The sequence below is a fragment of the Tursiops truncatus genome, chromosome 3 (assembly GCF_011762595.2).
Source record: "Tursiops truncatus isolate mTurTru1 chromosome 3, mTurTru1.mat.Y, whole genome shotgun sequence".
Taxonomy (NCBI): domain Eukaryota; kingdom Metazoa; phylum Chordata; class Mammalia; order Artiodactyla; family Delphinidae; genus Tursiops; species Tursiops truncatus.
In genome coordinates, this window is record NC_047036.1 from 29,050,256 (window position 1) to 29,066,433 (window position 16,178).

Consider the following 16,178-nt stretch of genomic DNA (forward strand, 5'->3'; position numbering starts at 1 on the left):
AGTTTAAAGTACTGTTCTTCATTCTCAAATTTTCTGATCCTTCTTTTGGTGTAAAATATTCTTTCCTATGTGAAATGATGGCCAGAGAAGATATGGTGCTTGTTTTTATGTTTTTACTTGGAAAAAAAAAAAAAAGAAAGCAAATTGTCAACCTGACATTGGCTTTCAACTTTGCTTTTGAAATATTACCAGCTGGAAAAATCCAAGAGTCTGGAAATCATTATCACACTTGGAGCATGGAGCACACATCCTTCCTTCATTCTTGCTAAATGAAAGGGAATTATTATTTTGGTTTTATAAACCATTCCAAAGAACTTTTTTTTGTTATTGCTCTGTCCATTCAGAGAAGTTCCCTTCACAAAAAACAAAAACAAACAAACAAAAAAACAAGCTAAAAAGTAAATAAATAATCAAGAGGGAATGTAACTATAGTATGGTTATATCTTATTTCATGAAGTACATATATGTTTGAATTGCTGCCAAGATACCATATTTCTTTCCCTCTAATTCCATATTTCCTATAAAATTAGTATTGTGATTTCCTATGACCTAAAAATATCACATAATTCAATAAACTTTCTTCTAGTAATCTAGGGAAATGATTATGAAATGGTAATTTTTGATAACATATTTGAAAGGTACCAATAAAAAATGTGAACAGATGAAGTTTGAAAAATCAATGAGAACTTAACTGTGTAGAACCTAATGCATCGTGATGAAAATACAGATTCATAGTGAGAAGAAAAATTAAAAGTAACTTTCTCCATGTGATTTTTGAAGTCATCAGAGAGTCAACCTAATCTATACTACCTCTATTTCTAGTTGTACTACCGTGTAGTTAATCAGCCTTCAATGGCTCTTTCCTTTCAACATGGGTGGTGAATGTATACTGTTAGGTATCTTATTTTATAAATATCGATTATGTTAATTTGATTGATATTGTGTTTTTTCAGGTTTTCTATATCTTTAAAGAATATTTTATTTCCTTTATTGATTAAGAGTAAATTTTCAAAGTCTCAAATATAATTTCATATACTTTTCATTTTAATTTTATATAATTTTAATTTTCCTTTAGTTCTGCCAGTTTTTGCTTCTATTATTAGTTGTGTGACAAATAGGATTATTATATATATATATTTAATTTTTATTGGACTATAGTTGATATATAATGTTTTGTTAGTTTCAGGTGTACAGCAAAGTGAATCATTTATACATATATCCACTCTTTTTTAGATTCTTTTCTCATATAGGTCATTACAGAGTTCCCTGTGCTATACAGTAGGTTCTTATTAGTTAGCTATTTTATATATAGTAGTGTGTATATGTCAATCCCAATCTCTCACTTTATCCTCCCCCTTTTCCCCCGTTAGCCATAAGTTTGTTTTCTACCTCTGTGACTCTATTTCTGTTTTGTAAATAAGTTCATTTGTAGCATTTTTTTTAGATTCTACATATAAGTGATATCATATGATATCTGTCTTTCTCTGTCTGACTTACTTCACTCAGTATGACAATCTCTAGGTCCATACATGTTGCTGTAAATGGCATTATTTCATTCTTTTTTATGACTGAGTAATATTTCATTGTATATATTTACAACATCTTTATCCACTCCTCTGCCGATGGACATTTAGGTTGCTTCCATATCTTGGCTATTGTAAATAGCGCTGCAATGAACAGTGGGTTGAATGTATCCTTTCGAATTATGGTTTTCTCCGGATATAGGCCCAGGAGTGGGATTACTGGGTCACATGGCAGTTCTATATTTAGTTTTTTAAGAAACCTCCATACTGTTTTCCATAATGGTTGTATATATTCCCACCAACAGTGTAGGAGGGTTCCCTTTTCTCCACACCCTCTCCAGCATTTATTGTTTGTAGATTTTTTTGATGATGGCCATTCTGACCAGAGAGAGGTGATACCTCATTGTAGTTTTGATTTGCATTTCTCTAATAATTAGTGATGTCGAGCATCTTTTCATGTGCTTTTTGGCCCTCTGTATGTCTACTTTGGAGAAATGTCTATTTAGATCTTCCGCCCATTTTTCAATTGGGTTGTTTATTTTTTTGACATTGAGCTGCATGAGCTGTTTATGTATTTTGGAGATTAATCCCTTGTCAGTCGCTTCATTTGCAAATATTTTTTCCCAATCTGTGGGTTGTCGTTTCATTTTGTTTATGGTTTCTTTTGCTGTGCAAAAGCTTTTAAGTCTGATTAGGTCCTGTTTGTTTATTTCTGTTTTTATTTTAGTTACTCTAGGAGGTGGATTACAAAAAATATTGCTGTGGTATATGTCAGAGAGTGTTATGTCTATGTTTTCCTCTAAGAATTTTATAGTATCTGGCCTCACATTTAGGTATTTGGGATTATATATATATATATATATATATATATATATATTTTATTAATTAACTTTAAAAATCTTATGAAGTGTATCTCTTTAACTTTAGCAATACTCCTGTCTTGAAGTCTACTTTGTCAGAAATTGATTCCACTTTAGCTTTCTCAGGAATGATGTTAACATAATAAAGTGTTTCTCCACAATTTTACTTTTAACTTATATGTATCTCTATATTTAAAGTGCATTTCTTTTAAACAATATACATTTGGGTCTTGTTTTTTTAAAAAATCAAATTTGATGATCTATGAAATTTAATTGTTTAATTCATGTACAATGGAATTATTGATGCATTGGGGTTTAAGTCTATTATATTTCTACTTATTTTATAATTGTCCCATTTTTTCTTATTCCTTTTTCCCTCTTTTCCTACAAGCTGTTGACTTAAGTATTTGCTTAGTTTTCCTAAATTTTCTCTACCAGTTTTTTAGCTATATCATTAAAAAATTTAGTGGGTTGCTTTAGGGATTAAATATGTAACCAGAATTTATTAATGTACACCTTAATTTATATTATACAGTACCTTAAGTTATTGTTAAGAACTTTACAATAATGTAGTTCTACTTACTCCCCTCTCTTTCATTGTGCCATATTGGTGGCATATATATTTACTTCTATATATGTTATAAACACCAAAATACATTGTTATTGTACATGCATTCATTGATTGCCTTTAAAAAATAGGAGACAAGAAAAAAGTCTTCCATATTTATTAACCAATACATTCCCCATTTCCAGTGTTCTTCCTTCCTTCATGTAGATATGAGTTTCCATGAGGTACCATTTTCCTTAAGCCTGAAGAATTTACTTTAACATCCTTACAGTGCAGGTCTGCTTATATCAAATTTCCTCAGCTTTTTTATCTGAAAATATCTTCATTTTGCATTCATTGTTGAGGGGTTATTTTTGCTGGATATGGAATTATGGGTTGAAGGTTTTTTCTTTCACTACTTTAAGGATATTCTATTGTCTCCTGGTTTGCATTTCTTTAATCCCATCAGTTGTCATTTTTCTCATTGCTTTCCTCTAGTGTATGTAATATTTTTTTCTTCTCTATGTACTTTAAGGTTTTCTCTTATTCTTTATCTTTATGCAATTTGACAATTTGACATTTGACAATAAGCCTTTGTGTAATTTTCTTTGTGTTTTTTCTGTTTGTGAAATTATATGTATATTATAATTGTATATGTATATATATTCTTAATCAACTTCAGAAAATGGCCATTGTGTGTTCAAAGATTTTTTTCTGCACCAATATCTCTTTTCTCTTCATTTGAATCTTCAGTCACACATATTAGAATTTTTGATATTTTTCCATAGGTCACTGGAGCTCTGTTTATTTTTTTTTTCACACTTTTTACTCTTTGTGCTTAGTTTGGATAGTTTCTGGTGTCTTACTTCAAGTTCATTTATATTTTCATCTAAAGTCTCCAATCAACTGTTAAGTCCATCCAATACATTTCACGTTTTAGAAAAAATATTTTTCAGATGTAGAACTTCCATCTATTTTTAAAAAACTAATTTCCATTGCACTGCTTGGCTTCTGTATCTGTTCACATATTACATCCATATTTTCATTTACATCCTTAAAATATTTATATTTTGTACAGTTGTTTATTGTCTTTGCTAATTCCAACATCTGTGTCATTTCTGAGTCTGTTTCTTTTGATTTTTTTTTCTGATTATGGGTTATATTTTTCTGCTTCTTGACTGTTTGCTTGATATCAAAGATGCTACATTGTTTAAACTCTAAAATTTGTTGTCTTCCTGTAAAGATTAAGGTTTTTTTTCCTCTGGTTGGCAGTTAATTTATTGGATAATCAACTTTATCTTACTAGAATTTCTTTTTAGGCTTTGTTAACTCTTATGTTATGGTTAAAGTATCCCTACAATGAAAGACGTCTTTTCTTTCTGGGTTCTCACCCTAATTTTCAGAGTCTTTAGTGAGGTTTCTTCACTTTGGCAGGTTGAAACTCCAGTCACTTCTAGAAGTGTGAAACTTCCAGAATGTCCAATCAGCTCCCAATCCCCCTGTGTATGGGAAGGCTTGTTTTTGACCAGCTCCAAGGAGACACTGAGCTAATTTCTAGAGCTACTTCTGTACATAGCTTCTTCTACTCCATTATTCTATCCCATAAATTCCAGCTGCTTCTTCAGCCTGAAACTCCAATCTCTGTTTCCTCCACCTAGTGAGACATTTTCTCTCTGTTTAGTGTACATTTCTTCAAGTTACAGTCAGGAAATATCCCCCAGGAAGAAATCTGGGGAGACTGTGTACTATATGTCCACTGCCTGAAAACTTGCTTTATATATTTTTCTAGTTTTATAATTGATTACAGTGGATGGGAAGCATGATACTCTTAATTCCATCATGGTCATAACCAGAAGCAGAACATGGGAAGAAGCAATTCTTATGTTCACATGTCCCTTTGTGATCATCATTGTCCTAAGTACAGAGGAATGGGACCTAGCCTGTGAACACAGAACAAAAACAAATTATACAACATAAATATAGGTGCTAAAATGAGTGATACATGTTAAACATCCTGTTGGCATATACAGATTCACAATATTTACTGAGTGAGCATTTTGACAGTTGTAGGTTTGGGTCTGTGAAAATTTTTCTAGGTTCTGTATATCTGAAAATGAAAAGCAATACATGTATTCAGATATCCGAGATTCTACTGGTACATTTTAGCCCACTGGAATTGAGAGAAAAAGGTTACCAATTAGGGCTGTCAATAATAATTTCAAGAAAGAAATCTGACTTGAATGAAAGAGTAGGCTTTGGTGCAATTGGTCAGGAAGAAGAGTCAGGAATTGGTATAGTATATTGTTATTCATGATGGAATGTGTGGAATTAGAGATTCTGGAGTGTCTGGAAAGGCTGGCATGTACTTTTAACAGGAGGTGGGGAACCACAGCAGTTTTGTAATGTATAAGGAAGGAATAGCATGATGAAGGAAGATTAGACTGCCAGAAGTATTCAGAAATAACAGGATAAGTCTTTATCTGCATATGGAAAATTGGAATCATAATAAAAAAAGATCCCATCAAGAGTAGAAGTATAGGGACTTCCCTGGTGGTGCAGTCGTTAAGAATTTGCCTGCCAATTCAGGGGACACCGGTTTAATCCTTGGTCCAAGAAGATTCCACATGCCACGGAGCAACCAAGCCCGTGTGCCACAACTACTGATCCTGCACTCTAGAGCCTGCAAACCATAACTACTGAGCCCGTGTGCCACAACTACTGAAGCCTGCATGCCCTAGAGCCTGTGCACCACAACTACTGAAGCTTGTGCACCTAGAGCCCATGCTCCGCAACAAGAAAAGCCACTGCAATGAGAGCCCGCAACGAAGCGTAGCCCCTGCTCGCCGCAACTAGAGGAAGTCCACACACAGCAGTGAAGACCCAACACAGCCAAAAATAAATAAATAAATGTATTTTTTAAAAAAGAGTAGAAGTATATAGGATAATGACTTTCAAGAATTACTCAATTAATCAAAACTGTAATTCTCTGGAAATTATTCATTTACAGAGAAACTACAGTGGAGTTAGTTGTCAACCTTGGTACATGTAGAGATCCAGTTTGCTCTAAAGCATATTCCATGAGAGAGATAAGGATGTGGGCCTATGTGCACAAGTGCAATGTTGCAATAAGAATAATTTGATCAGATTCAGCAAAACTAAGAGGGTTTACTGGCAATGGTTATTTTTTTTCTGGGGAAGGAAAAAGTAAGAAATGAATTCATGGCTCTAAATTTAAGATACTAAAGGTGTTTTGGTTTCTCTGAAAACTTCAATATGGGAAAATAAGAAATTAAAGCAAGAATTCTGACAAATTAACTTTGGCTTATCTCAGTCATAGAACATATGACTCACTTTTTCTCATATGGTACCAAGTTACTTGTCTTATTTTGCTTTGTTTTTAACTTGATATTGTTTCAAATCTGATTGCTCTCTAAGATTGAAAATTTAAGTGTTTGCCTGAGAAAGCACAACCCATATATAAGACAAATCATGTGGCCTGGAAAATATGACACATAAAAGAAAAGGTCATATCTGCTTCAATAGAAAAGACCTCAAGAATTTTGAAACAGAATTAAATTCTCACAGCATTATAGTTATTTGCCACAAATAATATGAACCTAAATCAATACTTGTTTGAAAATGTGTTGAGAAAGACATTAGAAGATTGCAAAACTGAGTTGTTGGCCAAGTTATGGGTAGTTGGTAAGAGTTAGGTGTCTTATGAAAGTTGAAAGGAAAGCACTAATTCTGAGCTTTCAGAATTGAGAAGGGATTGGGATGATGGAGAGAATAGGAGGTTTTGTGAAGGTGGTAACTGATGAGCTGGACCCTGAAGGACAGGTAGAATTGGCTGAGATAGGAAGCTGCCTTTTTTGCAAAGAGAGGACGTAGAGATGGGAAAAGTGGGATATAGTAAAGAAATGTGAGCAAGTTGTGCAAAGGGAATTTGTGGCTTACAGTTAAGTTTGGATTGAAGCTAGGTAAAGAATCTCCAATGGGGTCTTTTTCCTCCAGGACAGTGGCTCCAAAAATGTTTCCATCCCCACCTTACCTTCACCCTCCCTACATGAAATGCCGTCTGATATTTTCTGTTCCATTGTATTCTTCACTGTTTCATTTTTAAAGAATTCTGACATGATCCACTATAGGAATTACATATTCTTTTAAGAGGTCAAAACCCACAGTCAGTAAATGCTGCTCTCGTGAAATTCATGAAAGTGTCTGAGTTGAAGAGTAGAGAAGGAATATGAACTGGACTGGTTGCAGAGAGTGACTAGAGGGGAAGAGACAGGGAAATCTGGCTTGGCTGCTAATTATGGGCACTAGGGGAAACATTTGTTGAATTAATGAATATAAAGTGAGCAAGGACATTGCAAAACATGTCGAGGAGAGGGAATGAGAGAATGATCTAAGGTGATGAGACAGAAATGAAGAAATGCATGCAAGACATATGTAGAGGACCAAATAAGATTTTCTAAAAATCCGTCTATGTATATATACTTATGTATGTATAAATATTGAATTAGTAATAAATAAAATCAAAGCAGATTTATGAAATAAATGTCTCAAAAACTTATTGAAATATTATAAGCAAATCTAAACTACTCAAAACTAAGCCAACCAGCAGTGTAATGGAAAAATTCATATAGCCTCAGGAGAAAAGGGAAGAAATGTTTAGCATCTACCATGAGTCAGACATTAATATGTGCAATTTCTCATTTAATCCTCATAAATCTGTCAAACAAATATTGATGTCCTTGTTCTACAGACAAGGAACTGAGCCTCAGAAGTTAAGTAGTTTTTCCAAAGTCAAAAAACTAGTTAGATCAAAAGCAAACATCTAGAGCCGGGTGTGTCTGATTCCAAAGCTTGGGCTTTATTGATAGTGTAAAATTCTATTTATGAAAAAATGTTGCAATTATTTTTTAAAAGAATAAGGTATATTTCATTTCGGTACACAGCAGGACTTTTCAAGCCAACTTGTGGTCTCAAAATAACTCTTTGTAATCCATCCTGGACTATTTACAAAGAATAAATAAGGATTTATAAATAAATGACAGGTAACGTTTTAAAAAATAAATTTTTAATTTAGTTTTAAAATTGCTGTGATAGTTACGATTAAATGCAAGATCCAGATACACTAAAAATTTAATTAAAAAACAATAAGGATGCCATCTCAAGAACAGATGGGAAACTGTCCATTTCTTTAATCATCTCCTCTCCCAGCTGATTCCACATGGGGAAACAAACAAGTCACATATCATATTAATGCAAAACTCCAACATGAGCAGTGCTAGAAACCTTGCCCAGAGCTGGGATTTCAATGGAAAGACAATAGATTTAATGGTAAACTTGGAATAATAACTATACTAGCAATTTCAAGAAAAAACACACAGTAAAATGCATGTATTTCAGTAATAGCTCAGTTTTCATTAATATTTTAATGTCAGATCACTTTCAAGTGGGATGCTTTAGGAACTGAAAAAAATTATCTTGCTCTTTTTGTGAAATGAAAGACTTTGCCTTAATTTTGTAGTGTCTGTTCTTCATTTCTCTAAATTCTGTATAAAAACTTCTTTTCCAAAATACCACATTGGCAGACTGGGAGCTGGGTTCCAAACACAAACACTATAAATAACTCTTTGAAACAAACAACAAACAACAACCAAACAGCTCCTACAGATGGGCACAGAAATATTTTGCTCTGACGTGGGAATAATAGCACATAGCTATGGATGGTTTATGAGCTCAGGCATTCTCTTCTGGTGCAGCTGTGGAATTCGATGCACCCTCATCTACATCCTTCCCCAAAAGTAATTTTCTCAGCAATCTAGAAAACATTGGTTTCTATCCCCCAGGCTTTATAGACTGAAATTAAAGCTTGGAACTTCTTAATAAATGTGTAACACTAGTCTTCGGTTTAAATATACTACTGGGATGACAAGAAGCAGGAGTGTCTTGGAGGTCATTTCCAGGCAGGTATTCATCCCTTAGAAGCATTTTCAGCGATGACTTATTTCCAATGGATAAAGGTTTATTAGATATATTCCCCCAAGCTATAGAGGCTGTTTTCCGAATTTGGATAACTCTAATGTGAGACATATCAAATGCATCAGGCTCCAATTCTGTTGGCAATAAATCTCCCTCAGAATTCCCATTGTATTTAGTTATGCCTGCTGTGTTGGATGTGAGGAAACTCATGGGATAGGAGATTTCAAAGTTAAGTAAAGCCAACAGTGAAATAGTACTAAACTTTTATCCAATCAGGACACATGGATCAATTTCAGATTAATCCTAAAAGACATTTCTTCTATTAGGACATTACTGTTATTATTCTTACAGTTTAAAAGAATCATAATTTGATGTATCCAAGCTTTTAGGGGGGAAATTCATTATATTTGTGACATACATATATATACTATTATATATGTATATAATTTTTCCCATTATTCTATCTAAACTTGTAGAAATTATTAAAGGAAAATTTTTCTTACCATTGTTAAAGACCATAAGGAAGACTTTATTCAAGGGACTACTGCAGTGAGGTTTTGCAGTAGGGGATAGAGTTTGGGCTCAATTCGGAATACAACAAGGAAAAGTGGGGATTTACAGCCAAGGAGCAGGGTTGGGTCTATGGGTGGAAAACTACTAAAAGGAAACAGCAGGGCTAAAGGCTAAACTTACTTGACAGGATTCTTGCTGAAGACAGGCCAGAATGATCAGCTATCAAGGGTGAGGAATGAGGTATTAGATCAGATATGGGTGGAGGATTTTCACTAAACTGATCCAGCAGGATTTTTGCTAAAACTTGACAAAGGGGCCAAGGACAGAGTTCAATGTGGGACCTCAGAGGGAAGAGGGCTCTGAGGAGGCTGACTCGGGTTTGGGCAAAGTGAGAGTCTTTCTCAAAATACAATTTAAAATATTACCTGGAAGGCAAAACTGACCAGAAAAGAAGCTCATTAAACATTCACCTCTCAAAACAATATAAAGATGTGAATTACCCTAAATGTTAGTTCTGTCACCACCACCGACAAAACTTGAATGCTTCCTGCGGGTCAGGACCTATACCAGCTCTGGGATTAAAAGGTGAATAAGACCTATTCTGTCCCTGTCTGCGTAGCCCATACACTGTAGCAATTAAAACTGGCCATTAGAGTAGGACCTTCCATAGGTTTCTTTAAGAGACAAACAGGAAGAAAAGAATTCCCTTTCAATCAAGACTCTTTCTTTCCTTTCTGCTTGTCCAAGAACCCCTTGCTCAGTCCACTAGCTTCCCTGTTTCGCCCCTCCGCACCCCACTTCTGCTAACAGCGCTCTTGAAGGTCCGCACCGCCGTCTCCCGGCCTTCGAAGCCCACTGCGCTTGCGCACATCCAGGTCTTACCCGCCAGCAGGGGACAAGTCACGATTTTCTGTCCTCCTCGGCTGGGCTCTGGCGCCCTTCCTCTCCCAGCCTTCTCCCTTAGCTCTGGCCTGGAGACGCTTCCTTAGCAACGGGTCGCCCTTGGTAACAGGAGGACGCGGGCGGGCTGACTGGGTTTCCCGCGCGTTCCTGGCACCTGCCTGCGGTGGGAGGCGCAGGCCGAGCCATGTCGGAGATCCTGTGCCAGTGGCTCAACCAGGAGTTGAAGGTGTCCCAGACCGTGAGTGAGTGTCACAGCCTGGGGAGAGCGGGCCGGGGGCGAGGGGGGCGCGGAGCCTGGAGCGCGGCGCGCTGATGGAAGGTGGCGGCGGGGCAGGGGCTAGCTGCCCGCTCCGGCTCACCTCAGCCGCTGCAGGGCTTCTCCCGCCTCCGCTCTGCCGCTCAGAGGTATCCATCATCACGGTGGTCCCAATCCCGCAGGTTCTGACCTACCGTGGTGCTCAGCCATCAGAGGCTTCAGGGAGGGCTCCCTTGCTCCTTTGGAGAGAAGAATTTTCTAGACTCTATCGTCTGGCCCTGACATTGCTCCTTTCACACTCAAGCGTGGTGTAGTACTAAGCCAACGAAGTATGAAGCCTGAAAGCCAGCTACCGCGCTACTAAATGTGTGCCCCGGGACAAGTTACAACACCTTCTCCTTCTTCCGGTGTGTTTCCTCCAGTATAAAACAGAGCCAGTCATACTTGCCATACCTAACTGCCTCGCAGGAGAGGAGGGTGTGTGAAATGAGTTAATGCAGAATCTGTTAACTTTTACAAATTTCAGCAGTCTTAGCTCAAACGTACACATTAGCTGCTTCTGACCACTTTTCACTCTTCCCAAAGCTGACCTTCTTCACTAACCTGATTCTCCCCGAGCCATGAAGTTGCCGCCCCAAGTTTCTAAATCTCACAACCACAGAGGCAGTTTTACATGTTGGCACCTTCTGTGACAACCAAAATTCCAGAATAGCACTACCCCCCCCCCCATTCAACTTCTTTCTGTTGTCTCTTAAGCAGTTCATTTTCCAGCTGGTAATGTTTTTGCTCAAAGCAAGACGTTTTCAGACCGAATCATTTCAGTCTGTTTTTCCCAGAAGCATCCTTGCATAATGCCAACTTGCTACCAGAGGGGCAATAGTGCCAACTCAACCTTAAGTCTTAAGTCATCCACAGAATTTGCTAGATCAGTCGTGTCTCTGCAGCCACACAGTATTTGTTATCAGCGTTTAAGATCTTTAACTTTGGAGCTTCTCCAGTGCCTTTCTTGAGGCATAAAACCCGGATTTTTTCTTTGCCAAACCACCACCGGCACATGCACTGGGAATCGCAGTAACTTTTTTCCCCAGGATTCTATGATTATCCCATGTGTCTCTGACTGTTCCTCACCTAAAATACGATGCTGATCTCAGGGTGGCGTTTAGCATTTTTCTTTTCATATTTCTTTCTCGCCATAGGAGCCAAAATGTAGTAACATGCCCTTAAGATATACTCTTCCGAAGAAAAGCAGTTATAAATTGCTGAGTTTAATTTGGTTTATTTACTCGATTAGTAAAAACCGCACCCTTTGCTCAAGTGCCTAAGACTCTGTTGTATATTGAAACACTTCTGAGAAAAGTAAATAAAATTCATAAGAAATATAGAAAAACAGTAGTATGCCATTCTAACTGTAGTCAGTTTGGGAATTTTGGTTTTGAGAGGAGGAGGAAGAATTACTTGATTCTGTGAATATTAAAAGACTGGAGACTTTTTAAGTAAGAATTTAAATAACATAAACTATAAATGGAAAATTCCCAGTGTTTGCTTTCCCGAAGCATAACGCCAGAAGCTGTTAGCAGAGACAGCTGCAGTATTCTGCATCCCATTCACTAGCAATACATATTCATTTTTTGATCCGAGTTGCTAAGAGGAGCCTAAAAAGAGAGAGACAATCCCCTAAGTAACCAAATTCCATATTGTAAAAGGCTTTTCTGACTATAGGGCACACATTCAACTGTGTTTGGAAACAAACAAGATAGGATTTGTGCACCTAAGAAGCACACTGCCAGTTGATTTCTGTCATTAGATAAGCCATCCTATGGTGTACAATGGAAGGCTTAGAATGGTTTAGAGGAACTCTTATGGAAGGACTGTTAAGTGGGTACAACCTCTGGGGAAAGTAATTGGGCAATTGCTGGATAAGGATCCTGTTAAGAGCAAGGATTTGGAGGCCAGACTGTTTAGGTTGAAATCACTTATTCACACTTCCTAGCTAGTGACCTTGGGCAATTTATTTACCTAAATTTTATGATATTCAAAATAGGGGTAATAATAATATCGCATTGAGTTGTGTCAAGACTAAATGAGACAATAAATGTAAAACATTTAGAATAGTCCCTGAGACATAGTAATGCCAAATCTTACTTTACAGAAACTATCATACAAAAATAAAATCACCAATATGTAAGGACATTTGAACAAGGATGTTTATTGCTACATGGATGGTAGGGGCAAAAAGAAAAAAAAATGGAAACAGTTTGAATACCCTTCAGTAGCAGAATACTTGGGTAGATGATGCCATGGATTGTTATGCAGTTGTTAGAACAAATGAGTTAGCTGCTATAACTTTGGACCTAAAGAATGCTCAAGTAGGGCTTCCCTGGTGGCTCAGTGGTTGAGAGTCCGCCTGCCGATGCAGGGATCACGGGTTCGTGCCCCGGTCCGGGAGGATCCCACATGCCGCGGAGCGGCTGGGCCCGTGAGCCATGGCCGCTGAGCCTGCGCGTCTGGAGCCTGTGCTCCGCAGCGGGAGAGGCCACAACGGTGAGAGGCCCGTGTACCGCAAAAAAAAAAAAAAAGAATGCTCAAGTAAAACACAAATTTATAGCTTATTGTAACCAGTATAATTTCATTGTTGCATGAGGATGTGTGAGAGAAAAGTGTGGAGAGGCATATACTGGGCTGTTGACATACACAGGACTCTTCATTTTGTGGTTTGTGTAAGCATAGAGAGAAGTGTGGAAGGATATAAACCAGTGTATTGGTATTGGTTACCCTGGGAAAGAAGATTGCTGGCTTTTCTTTTTGTACATCTGTGTTATTTGGCTTTTTGTTTAAATATAAAATTAAAGAAGTAAATCAAACATCACATGACAAAATAGAAAAAGAGGTTTAACATTTTGGTTGAAATATAGTATCTTGAAGTATTGGAGGGTTACATAAGAGTTATTTTCTCTAATAAAGTTTATAAATGGAAGAAGAAGAATAATAAAAGTTATCCCTTCTTGAACACTTAGGTACTTACACCAGACGCTGTGCTAAGTCTTTTACATGGGTTTTCTTTTTTAATCCTTAAAAAAGCTCTAAGAGGCATTGTCCCAGTTGTACAGATGAGTAAAAGAGGCTGAGGGAGCTTGGTAATTTGTTCAGGGTCACCCATCTAGTAGGTACTAGAACTAGAATTTGAAGCTAGATCTTTGACTAGTGCTCTTAGGCACTGTATTATATATTAGAGTGTATGCTTAAGGAATATATTTTTAAAAAAATTTACCCTCCCAAGTGTATTCATTTGAGCTCCTTTTAATGAGGATTATTGTTCATTTTGAAATCACAAGCAGTACAGAAATTCAACCCCCCAGGCATGTTGTAACTTCACAGGGCATAACCTAATTCCTAGATGCTTAAATGGCAAAGGTGGATTTATTGATGTTTTTAAAAAGTGGTTCAGTCCATATGTTGCTTGCTGGGACAGAGAAAACAGAATGAGAATGCCAAGTGAATGCATTGCTGTCATTGGAGAGGTAGCTAAAGCCGATTGATTTCTGGATTATTCTGAAAGGTAGAAGTCAATTTGGATAAAGCACCTCATGTTGAATTTTGTATTGTCTGCACTACCCTGAATATCAGCAGTAAGAAAATGAATTTCAATGATCCTCAGTTGAGAATAGTCTCCCTCCACTTAATGAGGTTTCTGGGAGTCACCAGAGGCTTGATTAGTGTCAACACCTGACACTACATCTATGACAACATCTATGTTGCTAAAGCTAAGGATCTCCAGTGAGTTAAGTTTAACAAAACCATTTGACCTGGAAAATAATGCTTAGACGTATATGTTAATGAAATGTCTTAAAATACAAAAAGTTGTTCAACATAAAATCACATCTGAAATTCAAGCAATTATTTTTATAACAAAAATAAGCAAAATAGAATAATGTTACTAAGAGATCTGTTGTAAAATTCTTTACAAACTCTCAGTTATTTTCAAGAATAAGCATTGCCTCTGTTTTACAAAACGCCTGTGAATACACTGTAAGAGGAAACTGGCATCAGAATGTCATAACTAAACATTCTCCACAAATGAGTAGAAGCATTTGAATTCCATGTACTGAACAGATCAGATTCTTTGTAAAAATGGATGCATAAGACAGTCCATATGATTTTGGATTTTGGATGGAGCTATATTGAAAATTGTAAATACCTTATTATGCATATTTTTATTGTTTCAATAGTCTTAAACCTTGTTATCAATAGTAACAAGGAACCAATAAAGAGAAAACTGAGTTAAGAAAGTTTAGTATCCCTAAGTCTTGATTTTGTAGTAGCCAAATTATAAATAATGATCTCTAGTCGCAATTTTATACCCTGAGAAGTAATAATAATTGCTATATATTTGGGAGGGTATCTAATGAGATTGCAAATGGAAAATATCTACCACAGTGCCTATCATCTATACTAGAGCTAGATACTCAAATATTATTTCAACCACTTTTCTGCCTCTCACTTTAGAAGTATGTCTATTATAGTGTCTGTCACATAGTAGGCACTTAGTAAATAATTGTCTATTACATGAGAATGTATGAGTGAGACAAAAGTAGGGCAAAGTATTGTTTTTGACCGAACCTTATGGATTTGTTCATCTCAAAAAGGTCACCCTGGGTGCTTTGATCCTCACCTTTGTGATTTCAGAAGCTCTGCTTTCTTACTTAAAGCAACTTCTTAGGAATTGTCACATGCTAACAGAAATTACATTCTGCTGATTTTATCAGCTACAGTACCAATTCATCATGTGGAAAAGGACAGCAGAATAATGTATACTGGCAATGGAAAGTAATGCATGTCTTGGTGGGCTGGTACACTCAGGAGGAGACCAAATTTATAGATCAGATTGCTCCTTGACAGTTAGAAATTAGACATTACCAAAAGAATCCTCAAATCAAGCTAATACTTGATGTGTTTTACTTTTCTGCTCTAGAGATATTTTATCTAGATATCAGTGAGTGCTTAGATTCTATTAGATTAAGTTAGATTAGATTAAAGTCAGATTCCCTCCTCCTTCTCTTCCCCCAGTGCTTGGGGAAATCATACTGTTCAATGATACTTTCCAGTGTTACTACTACTACAAAAGCTTCTAAAATTATGATATTTGTGTATTTTTCTTCCATTGCAGCATATCTCTATTCTGAATAAGTTTAACTAATACATTTCAAGATTATCATTTACATGATGCATACAAAATTTAAATAGATAAATTATTGTGAGTTTTAAGAGATGGCCTATATTCCTTGTCAATTGGGTTTATAAGTGGGTTTCCATAGGTGGCTAAGTCTGTCCTTTTGTATTAAATCTCAGTAGTTTTTGTTTTAGAGAGTGATATTTTCTACTGATATCCCAAATTTTAGGGACATCCTTAATTTGGACCCCCTTGTGCACTAACTAACCCCTTGTGCACTAACTATACTTAATCTGGGTTCCCTTGTACACTAACTAAAGGTCTTATGTCCACATTTTTTCAAAAGTACCAAATTTTATTTTAAGAAAAAAATAGAGATATCAAAAAATCCTATTGAATATTTATTTATATACCATAT

The 16,178-nt window shown here is 36.4% G+C and overlaps 1 protein-coding gene and 1 long non-coding RNA gene across 7 annotated transcripts in view; one reads left to right on the forward strand and one right to left on the reverse strand.

Annotated features, from left to right (window-relative positions):
* Nucleotides 1-10,942, reverse strand: part of LOC109549138 (uncharacterized) — a 65,586-nt gene extending 54,644 nt beyond the window's left edge. For 2 of the 6 annotated variants that reach the window (XR_012330651.1, XR_012330650.1), the window contains exon 1: nt 10,697-10,939. This is a non-coding gene — a long non-coding RNA (uncharacterized lncRNA). Of the gene's footprint in view, nt 1-10,696 lie in introns of all 6 variants that reach the window. The other 4 variants (XR_004525764.2, XR_004525759.2, XR_004525763.2 and 1 more) reach the window with 3 other exon arrangements.
* The window catches only part of SPEF2 (sperm flagellar 2), a 171,758-nt gene continuing 166,051 nt past the window's right edge, over nt 10,472-16,178 (forward strand). Inside the window, exon 1 of the mRNA XM_033852786.2 lies at nt 10,472-10,579. Coding sequence (XP_033708677.2) covers nt 10,522-10,579 — 58 coding nt within the window. The 5' untranslated portion in view covers nt 10,472-10,521. The remainder of the gene's footprint in view (nt 10,580-16,178) is intronic.